Source organism: Carassius gibelio, chromosome A25, assembly GCF_023724105.1.
Source record: "Carassius gibelio isolate Cgi1373 ecotype wild population from Czech Republic chromosome A25, carGib1.2-hapl.c, whole genome shotgun sequence".
NCBI classification, from domain to species: domain Eukaryota; kingdom Metazoa; phylum Chordata; class Actinopteri; order Cypriniformes; family Cyprinidae; genus Carassius; species Carassius gibelio.
This window is the reverse complement of record NC_068395.1, coordinates 10,444,619-10,456,327: the sequence shown is the minus strand read 5'-3', so window position 1 is coordinate 10,456,327 and position 11,709 is coordinate 10,444,619. Positions and strand designations below refer to the sequence as shown.

At 36.2% G+C, this 11,709-nt stretch overlaps 1 protein-coding gene across 1 annotated transcript in view; it reads left to right on the top strand.

Moving 5' to 3' along the window:
* LOC127947010 (metabotropic glutamate receptor 8-like) overlaps positions 1-11,709 on the top strand; it is a 142,628-nt gene that overhangs the window by 44,204 nt on the left and 86,715 nt on the right. Inside the window, exon 3 of the mRNA XM_052543898.1 lies at positions 3,417-3,633. Within this exon, the coding sequence (XP_052399858.1) occupies positions 3,417-3,633 (217 nt within the window). The remainder of the gene's footprint in view (positions 1-3,416; positions 3,634-11,709) is intronic.

The following is an 11,709-nucleotide window of genomic DNA, read 5'->3' as shown; positions in this document are numbered from 1 at the left end:
AAAGCAAAAGCACAGACAGTAAAATGATCCTCTCATCTGCACAGCTGTCAGTTGTAGCTGATGCTGCAATCATGTGTTGCAATTGCTGCAAATCATCTTTGTGTTCTTGAACTTTTGAAACTTTCTCATAAATGCAGTACACAGATATTCTAGATGTTTTAAGTTTTCCTTCCTTACATCAAGTTGTAAAAAAAAAATATATATATATAATACAAAACAGTATACACCTATAAAATAATGACCTGTTAAATTACATTTGATAAGTATACCGTAATAGAATAATAGATGTATAAATGTATTATTTATTTGTATTATCATGAAGTTAGTAGTTAATTTTAAATGTTTTTAATTTAAATAAACAAATATATATATTTTAATAAATTACTGTTATATCCTGCCAAAGTTTTGTACCTATATACATAATTTTATAATTATTTAATGTAATCTAACAGCTAATTATTCTCTAATTCTGAATAATTTTTGTCATTTAATTTCTGGTAAATCTAAATTTCACAGTTCATAATACGTTTTTGAAGCAAAACTAATCCAAAGAGTTACGGGTTCTTAACCTCATATAATTTACCATGGAAATTGCACACTATTATGCATCTCTGAATTGCGTTGTGTGAGGAAATATTATTGCAGTGTTAATGAAGGTTAATTTGTTTCTTCCCATTAGCGATATTATATTATTTTATGGAAAGTATCGCATTTGATTTCCCTTATGGCCACTTTCAAAAGTCTTAGGTTTTAGCCTCCTGTGCATCTTAGGGTCTATAATATTTTATTGAACTAGAAAAATAAGCATGAAATTAAGGTCTAACTTTTACCGTGCACCAAAATTCAAAACATTGCGAGCTAAAGTCTGAGAGACTGGGAGACTCTGTCTTTCTTGAGCTCCTTAAGGTTTCTGTCATTCATTGAGCTACTGAATGAAATGTTCCAGAGTGAACCTTCAGGGTAGGCTTTAAACCGTTTTAAAGAGTCTTCCTAATTTTAAAAGTTACTCCGTCTCATGGGCGGATTTAATGATTTGGGAGCCCCGGGAATTATAGCTAAATGGGGCTCTCCACAAGGGTGCCCCATAGTTTTTTCCAGTGTTTCCACATTTTTCAGTGTTATAATGGCTTACTTTCATGTTGTAGACCACCACATAGCAATTGATTTGCAGTTGAGCTACAGGTTTTCACAAAAACAAAATACATTATAAAATGATAAACCTCACAATACTGTTCACGTGTCAGCGCTTATGCACATCTCAGATAATGAAAGGCATTTTAGGGGGCCCTTGGTGTTGGTTTTGCCTAATGGGTAAGTCTGCCTCTGTCCGTGCACCACCTATTTTGCCTTTCTCTGTTGAACAGAAACACATACCAATTTCATGAGCGCAATTTTTGACTATTTAAATATTATCATCAGCACCACATTGTATAGTTTTGCTCAGTTTGGGTCTTTGAATAAAATTGAGGTCAGTATCATAATATTAGCCATAAAAGCATGATGTATAAAATATGATTTGCAGTGCAAACGCTATTTATTTTTGTAGATTTTGTCGAAAGGTTCAAAAAGCCTGTTTAATGTGTGTATATGTATTTTATAAATATATACATACTATTATTTCCTATGTTGTTTTTTTTCATTCAAAGTCAATGTGGACTAATGTTTTGGACCCCATTATATGGGCAAATCCGTTTAAACACTCAGCAAAACATAATCTTTTGCATATTGTAGAAGGAAGGAAATCATGAAATGACATGAGGTCAAGTAAATAGTTACATTCTTTAATTTCTTTTAAATTGCATTTAACCTGAAAGGGTCCTTTAACTTACAGTAGGGGATATCACACCATATTGTCGTTTAACCCTTGAAACAAAAGGTTTAATTTTAAGATGTAAAGTCTAGTGTTGGCTCGTTCGTGCTGCACGTTCGATATAACACTCCACAGGAATAACACATGCATCTGTTTCACATGTTCAGCCTTGTCAACACCTCCGTGACATTTGTATTTACAAGCCTGTGATCCGGGGTTGCTGGTGAAAAAGTGCCGGTACCTGACTCGCCAGCCGGTGAGTGGCATTTGCATTGCAGGCCTTTTCTCTCCTGCTCCGCTGTTGCGATGAATGCTGATGAGCACAGCCTCTGGGGCTCCGGCTGACAGCCTGGCCTTTTGGCTGAGGAGAAATCAATCACACCATCAATCGCCACCAGAAGCCATTAGCCAGCTTGCCTGCTGGCAGGCTTCACCTCCATTCTTTATACCAGAACACATACTTATTTGTCTTCGTTTCCTGGTCTTGTTTCACCTTTAGTGTCACCTCATGGGTTGGTAGTCGTTTACATCAACAGCTTTGGACTAAAGCCTTTTGGAGGTTTCCGATGTGTTGCTCCACCTTTGCTCGCTTTAATTGGTTCTGCATTTTCCGTTTTGCTTCAGGCAGAATTTGATGATTAACTTTTGTTACCGAGTCAATGTTTCTTCTTTTGGGGCTGAAACTCCTAGCTTTTAAACAAGTTCACTCAGAAATACACTCAACATCAGGCCATAAAAGATGTAGATGAGTTTGTTTCTTCACCAAAGCAGATTTGGAGAAATTTCGCATTACATCACTTGCTCAGCAATGAATCTTTGTAGGAAATGGGTTGCGTCAGAATAAGAGTCCAAACAGCTGATAAAAACATCACAACAATCCCCAAGTAATCCACATGGCCATCTATCAGTCCATCAATTGACATGTCTTGAAGTAAAAACCTGCATGTTTGTAAGAACCAAATCCATTATTAAGATGGTTTGTAACTTTAAACCATCACTTCTCGACAAAATACTAGTCCATAATCCAAAATAATGTTTCTTCTAGTAAAAAAGTCCATCTCCTGTTGTCCTCCATTGTATTCGTTTAGGACTCTTTTGGACTGTTTTCCCTTGTAAAACAGTGCATGATTTTTGCATATTTCTCTCCTGATTCAGTAGAGATGAGTTTTTCACTGGAGAAAGCAATGTTATGGACAGATTATTATTATAGCTCAAAGCAATGGTTTAAAATTAAAACACTTTAATGGTGAATTTGTGTATTACAAACATGCAGCTTTTCATTTCACAAGATGTTAATAGATTGTCTGGAGTCGTGTGGATTACTTATGGATGTTTTTATCAGATGTTTAGACTCATTCTCCTGGCACCCATTCACTGCAGAGGATCCATTGGTTATCAAGTGATTTAATGCAAAATTTCTCAGAATTTGTTCTAATGAAGAAACAAACTTATCTAAATTTTGGATGACCTGAAGGTAAATAAATTGTCAACAAATTGTGTTTTTTGGGTGAACTATTTCTTTCAAAACATTTATTTTTGGTTCTGGATTAGATTTTTTTTTTTTATCTTTCCTGAGTAAAAGTTTTTTCTTTCTCTACTTTAACAGATCCCTCAAATCAGTTATGCCTCCACAGCGCCAGAGCTGAGTGATAACACCCGGTACGACTTCTTCTCCCGGGTTGTGCCGCCCGATTCCTACCAGGCCCAGGCCATGCTGGACATCGTGACCGCCATGGGCTGGAACTATGTCTCCACGCTGGCATCTGAGGGGAACTATGGGGAGAGCGGGGTGGAGGCTTTCGTTCAGATCTCACGAGAAACCGGTAAGCTTTCAGAGAACATTTTGAAGTGTGTTTCTGTACGAGGGCTCCAGATTATCTTCTGATCATAGACTGTATAAAAACATGGACATAGTGTCCGTGACATCACCCGTAGACTCCTGAAGAGTGTTTTTGAAACTTAAAGCATGCAGAGGGGCCATCGCCATCTTGGCAGCGCATCAACGTGCGACTCTCCCAGACAATCGAAAATGGGCAAAAAGGCGGGAGCTGGTTGCTGAAGCCACGCCCACCTAGTTCGACGGTAGTGTCAACAACGGCAATCCACCTGTCACTCAAGTGGCCACACCCTTAATTATGCAGAACTTTAAGGCTTAATATTATTTAAACGAATGAGTTATAAAAAATTCACCCCCCCTCACAGTTGTCATGAACAGCAAAATAAGCTATATAGACCAAAATAATTTTTTGAAACGGGCTGTAAACATGTTTTTTTTCTGCTGTAAAGTTGGACATTTTAACATGGGGAGTCTATGGGATTGACTCCCTTTTGCAGCCAGCCTCAAGAGGCCAGTCGATGAATTGTAGTTTTAGTCACTTTCCGTATGGGCTTCACGAGAGAGAGCGGGAGGTTGCCGATCACTTCTGATGCATTTCTCACTTCACTGATCACAACTGATTGACTGACTGAATTGAATTTCTCTACAGATATGTGACATAGCTTTGTGTTTTTATTTTATTTTATTGCATTTTATTTTACCCTTTAAAGAGGTCATTCGAGGCCGATATTCCACAAGTTGATATGATTCTTTAGGGTCTTAATGAAAAGTCTGTAACATAGTCTTGTTAAAATTTCTCAATGGTAGTGTGAAAAGCATTTTTCCTCTTCAGCTGTTGTCGTAATGCAGGGAATGTCACAAGCTAGCGAAATGTTGCATGCACAAAAGAGAAGGTCTGCACACAATCAAATATTATTTTAAATGCAAAATTGATTTTCATGCACTCAAAGTACTTTCTTCTTTGCTAGATGAACATTTTCTCCACAAAACTTTTGCGCGCTCAAAATATAATCTTTCATGCTCAGAATCGTGGCAGAGATATAACCCCATAGATCTGGGGGAGTATTACCTTAATAAAAAAATCGGCTTAGTTTGAGAAAGGGTTAAAGATTTTAGTAGAATAAAAAAAACTTTTTTTTTATAGGGTGGTTGTGTACACACACTGCCAACACACATTTCAGCTCAAACAACTTAGTAAAAGTGCATGTAGCATCCGATGACCCCTTTAAGGTTTGTTTTGTTCAATGTTTCCTTTTTTTGTTAAGTGTTTTGTTTTAATTTGATTAATGATTTTTTTCTCATGTTTCATGTTTTGTTTCATTTGATTTAATGTTTTGTTTTTTGTTTAGTTTAATTCTGTTTCATGTTTTGTTTTTGTTTAGTCATTATTTTTAGTTCAGTTTTATTTTATTTTGGTTTAATGTTTTTTCATTGCATTTTGTTTTGTGTTTTGTGTTGTTTCATGTTTAGATTTTTTTCGTTATGTTTTGTTCCATTTTGTTTAATGTTTTGTTTCCCCCGGAGTCCCCTAATGTGAGACAAGTTTTCTTGTGGCATAAATGATTAGTTTAATGGTTTGAAAATGGTGATGTAAAACTAAAGGAATAACACAGCCAAAAAATGAAAATTCCATCATTATTTACTCACCCCATATATATAAGGATTCTCAAATTTAAAATTGCATCGTACTGATTTATGCTTTCTCTGAGTTTGCTGACCAGCATTGCTATACACAAAGCATCACAGAGACTGAATTACATAACTTGACAGACATGGAATGAAAATCGCCATCTCACCAGAAAAAGGTCAAGTAAAAAAAAAAAAAAAACTGCTATATTGTAAGGACACGTCTGAAAACTTCAACCCCCATCTTCCATCTTCCATTTCATCTTCCAAATCTGAGCCATCAAAATCAAGCAGAGCTTATGCTTTGTTGTCCAGTATTCAGCGATTTTGCACAGAAATGAATAGTCAAGGAGATAGGAAGGTTAGGAAGTAGAAAAAGATACAAATTGTTCAATTGTAACCCCAAAGAACTCGCCAATCCAAATTTGGATTTCTCTGCTTATTGCTGTTAACCCATAATTCACTTCATTTTGCATCACATAGGTGGCACAGTAATGGCTAACATTCTCATTTTCCCTCCCACACAAGCCTGCAATAATATAGAGCATTATCGTAAGCACACGTCCAATGGGAACCACAATTACAGAGAAGCGTATCAATAAAGAAAGAGAGTAGAAGATAAAGAATGGGCCTTGATATAGAGACATAATTACATGCACAGGTCCAGTAATGGACTCGCCGCAGCATCCCAGAAGAGCATCACAACCAAACACATCATGGTCACCTCATGCTGCATGATAGATTTATTATTGCAGTGTGTCTTGCTCATGTAGACATGGACATGCCATGTTAATTATGTTGAAATTATGGAAGTACAATTAAAGGAGGAAACACATGTGAGTGAATAACATCTTTCCCCCAGGCTCATCAAGTGTGTTTGTCCCTATGTGTGTGCATGCATGCTCAGCTGTCTGAATGTAATTTAGGTTCTTTATTATGATTTTAACAAGATCATGCATTTTTCTTAGTACTGTGGCGGGCCATGTAACTGTACAATGGTTTTGTCCGATGGTAATGCCATGGTATTTTGATACGGTTATGCACGCAAGTTTACATATCCTTTGCAAAATCTAAATAATATGTTATTGAATGATAAACTGATATTTATTTATTTCAATATATATAATATATTTTGTCACAATTATATTTAGAGATCCGACAAAGACTTTAAAACTTTGTACTATAAGAATTTTGTCCAGATATAAACAATAGTATTTGCATTTGTATCAGAACACATTTTTCAGAAAGTGCGTAGCAACTTGTTAATTGTGATTTTAGGTCACATTACTGTTCAATGCATTAAATCATGAAACTGCTTGACTGCTGTATTTTCCTAACTAGCCTTATTGTAAGTCCACTGTTTAACTACTGAATGTTGAACAGCCTTTGTGCTTCATATCAAAAATCACACCAAATACGGAAGTAGTAACTAATGAAGTATTGAGTAGACACAGTTTGACACTACTTTATCCTTCATAGCAGCCAATTACAGAAAATCACTTTGCACTTGTGTTTAAAAATGCTCGTGGGTTTTTCCCCTCAAAAGGCCAAACATAAAAGTCAACTCAACGTCATAATGGAAAATGCATAATGTATTCTATGCAAATCAGCCTTTGACACGATCTAGACTTTCTTGCATTTGAAATGTCCCGGTTTTCACGAGTTAAAAAAAACTAAACTGTCTCCAGAACAGTAATAACTGGCAGTTAATTAAACTCTTGAATAAACAAGCAGTAACTAGATGCTATTAATTTTTGTCTTTCTGCCTGATTGGCATGCAGTGGAGCCTTGCAGCGTGGCAAAGTGACCCTCTCCATCATTTGAATCCCCACTACATCATTATCTTTGTGTTTAGGAGGCTGTTCTCAATAGTATGGCAATGCAATGTTGCATAAGCAACAATAATCATGAAAAATGATGGCAATATACAATTTGCTGCTCCAGATAAAATAGCAGTTTTACAGAAAGGGAAAACAAACACTCTCTTTCCTTTGGGAACAACCAGGCGCTCATTCATGTTTAGTTTGCCGTTATGAGTTATTTAAAATGGTACAATCTCTCTCTGAGATGTCTCATCAGTCTAAGTGATCTTGTTACATGATTGGAGAAACTGAAGCTGTGTGTGTGTGACTTTCTCTTGCTGTTCATGTGTTGTACTGTATACAGACAGACAAGTTAAGTGCATGTTTATTAGAAAACAGTAGACCAGTGTTAACTTTAAGATTTCCTTTTGGGAAAACCTTCAAATATTTGCAACTAGACATTTAGCAGGCGTGTTTCATCCAAAGCAGCCAAGAGTTATGGGTCCCTAGTCATCCTTTAGATAGATGCTTGTGTCTTTATGTTCTTCCTGTGTTCTATTATGAATTTTAAGTGGATTTGACAGAATTCAGAATTCCTAGGACATACCTATCAAGAAATTATCAGCTCTAAATCTGAGGACAGTGACTGGTTGATAGGAGTGTTGTAACAGGTCCTGCACTTTAAAGGAATAGTTTACCCAAAAATGTAAATCTGTCATCATTTACTCAGTCACTTAAAAGTATGAGTGAAGAAATTTTGAAGAATGTTTTGAACAACATTGGACCAGTGTTGTTATTGTAAATGATTGCAAATAATGTTTGTTAGTTGAAATAAAGCTGAAATATATGAAAAACTTCAATTCCAAGATATTTTGAAAGATATGTTTTCTTTATATTTCAAATCCACAAATGTTAGTTGTCAAAGCAACATTTTGTTTTCAAATTCCAAAATTACTAAAATTATGAAGCTATATATATATATATAAGAATAAATAAATTATAAATAAAACAATGAAAAAAACCCATCAACATTGCATTGGACCCTCGTGACTTTAATTTTATGGGAAACATACATTGATACTATTCTTTTAATAGCTTATTTTGTGTTACAAAGATATGAAGTTATACAGGTTTAGGACTACAAGGTGGTGAGCAAATTATGTAAATGATGAGCTTTTATTTTTGGCTGAACTGTCCCTTTTAAGGTAGAGTTTATAATTTCTGTGCCGCTTGCCACATTAAATGGAAATTTTAATTAAAATTTCCTCCATTTGTCATTGGTTAGAGCAACAGATAGCTCCTCCACAGACTCATACCATAGGTTGAGCTACTGTTGCTATGTCAGGCAGGGAGGGAAGCTCAAACAAAGAGAGCAATGTTTTGAAATCATCACAACCTCAAAGCTTTTTATTTTTTTTATTATTATTTTTTTTTTTTTTTTAAGGGGACAACAAACCTTTAAATGACTTTTTTAGTTGTCCCAGCATATTAAGATGGAATAAGAGAAGGTACAGTTTTTTTTTACTTCAAAAACCCAGCTCAGAGTTTGGAGCTCGCTGAGCCAACACTGCACAACCCAGTTGACCTCAGATGAACCGAAGAATTCATTAAGAGACAGTCTTAACTTTCAAAAAAGTAGCATTTCAAACAGAAACGCACTCCAGGTTCCGGTCTCCTTCATATCCTGTCTCTCCCACTGCGATACTGTGCCTGAAGCAATGTGCTACTGTTCCCATTATGCTCACTAGGCTGTCCCAAGATGATCAAAAGTACATAGCTGGATGTCTCTCTCCTCTTTGCTGAGCTTGCTATTGTGAAATGCCTGTCTTATAATCAGTAATCCACACCTGCCGTATCACCACAGGTAACAGAGGCAGGAGTCTGTTATTCAGAATCCCCCTAACAGATTCTGAGTAGATGTCTTTTCCCTTGCACTAAAGATGCTTAATGAGCCCGTAACAACAGTAGGAACCCAAGATATAATGGCGATTCTCTCTGCGTGTCAGATTTTATGGTGGAAATCTTCACACGGGATGCAAAGTCACTAACCTCATTGCCTCGGATAAGCCATCATGGTTTAAGAAGGAATTTACATATAGTGAGATGAAATTCAGCCCAACCCAGAACCACCTCAGCTGAACCTTTCATTCTCTGTGAAAATTACTCACAGCCGTTTAGGGAGGATGTTGTTGAATTAAGGAATTTTGGAGTCTCATTAGTTTAGGTTAATCTCTTCAACTTCTCATTCTTTTTCACTTTTAAAGATTCAGAGAAGTTTTATTCATAACAACTGTGCACATTCATCCTATTTCTGTCCCATAAAACAGATTGATGTGCCAACATAATGAACTTTTCTTAAAGGGACAGTTCTCCCAACAATTCTGTTATCATTTACTCACTCTCATGTGGTTCCAAGTCTGCTGAAACCCATAGCTTTGTGTGAGGAATTAATCAAAACTTTTGACTTATTCACTGAAAACTTGTGAATGAGTAACCATGTCTGTTGGATTCATTCGACTCAGTATTGACTGACCGACAGATTGCACACTTCAGTGTAACAAATTTAAGCTCTCAAAATTGCAACCCTTATCTGGGGAGCCTAAAGTAAAAGGGTTTCATGTTATGTTCTCTTGAATGATTTATTGGTACTGATCAGTAAACTGAAATAATGAGATTATGTGCCAATACAGGTGTTTTTTGTCATTCGTTTTGCTTTGAACTCGCAGCTTTGTAGGAAAAACTGGGGATCTGAGGTACAGTAGCATGCTGAGGTCATTGCATATTAACCGCTTAATTAATAGTCAATGACCTCAGCATTGCATAATTTCATGCAGTTCATTTCTACGTCTGAGAGGCCTGAATCCACTCAAAATATCCAAAATGCCACATTTATGAAGCGGTAGAGTTCTGCGCATTGCAGATTTTAACAGTGTGCAATTTCTTATCTGTGATGCCTAGAAAAATAGGTCTGTCTGGATTCTATGATTCACATTTGAGAAATAGATGAAAACCTGCTAAACAGGCATTTGTCAGCACACACTCTTAAAGCAGGTCCCCTGAACAGCTGTTCCCATTCAGAGGTGTCAGTTGTGGCAGAGTGTAGGGTCGAGGAGAGGTCTGAGAGCGGGGTCAGAATGTCACGGCTGAGGTAAATTGTAAAAACAAATGCAGGTTTTACTGCGAGAGAAGGGACTGTAGTGGGTTTCACACTTCTTGACTTCATTGGCTTACAGTTGAGGGAAATCAACTGTTCATTTTTAAAACTGAGACTGGTGTGCATTATATGGACACTGTAGATTTCAAAGCACACATGTTTTGATGTGCTCCCATCTAAAATGCTACACATTTTGACTAGGGGGCAATGAACCTCTACATTTTCTCTAACTACTATTTGAAGAGGGTATTTACAGTTTGGTAACTTTGTATTTTTTTTCTTTCTTTTTTTCCTCAAATACAATCTAGTCATGAAATGAAATAAGTATAATTGTCTTCAAAGGTGCATTCACGACATATTGCAAAAAAACTATCTGGTTTCATATTCATTCAAAACACAACTTGGCCAAGCACTTCAAACACCACAGGTTGTTAGCTCATTTCCCCTCTTTGTTAGAGAAATCTGGTTATGTTTGCATGTGGTCGTTGTACAAGTGAAAGAGGCTTTTTCTTCAATATGCTTCATGTTTTTGTGTTTATGTTCATATTCATGTTGATGTTTGCCTTAATGCAAGGCAAGCATGCTGTGATATGTTCTGAGTATTAGGTAATATTCACAGTGGATATTGTGAAGTTTATGTACTAACTATACATGCTGTGATACAATATGCGATTGACTCGGTTATTGATTTATTTTAATATATGTGGGTTCATGACATTGATGAGTAATATGCTGAGTATAACAAATCAGCATATTACAATGATTTCTGATGGATCATGTGACACTGGAGTAATGATTCTGAGAATTCAGCTTCGCATCACAGGAATAAATTACATTTTATATATTGATATATTAAAATAGCAAACAATTATTTTAAATTTGAATAATATTTCCAATGTTACCGTTTTTAATGTTTTTTTTTTCTTTTTTTTTTTTTCAATCAAATAAATGCAGACTTGGTGAGAATAGGACACATTTTTTGAAAATGGGTATATATGTATCCATCCACAAACACACACAATATCTATGCATATCTATTTTCTGTATATAGTCAAGCTCAAAATAATAGTAATAGTTGAGGTTGTTGTATTTATATTGTACTTATTTTGTTGAAAAAAATAGTACCTCCCATTCCTTTAGACGGGCCAATATGGATATGCAAAGCCTCCACAGACAGTATCTATCAAGCATTCATGAATCTTTGCCATGGTCTCAATCTGATGATATATTCCTGCTTCATTGGGATTGGGATTGAACTGTGATAAAGTCTAGCTGCAGGTGACTCCTGTGAGGAAGAAATTGAATTGAATTCCACGCTCCTACCGTTCCTCTGCATTGCCCCCCCACACACACACACACATTGTCCGAGTGAGATAAAGTAACCAGATTTGCAGCCCTGCAGTCTTGTGTTTTTCCCTATAGAAGATTGCAGGCTTTGGATGAGGCTGATTGTGCTGTGGGTCTTCAGGGCATTTATGGA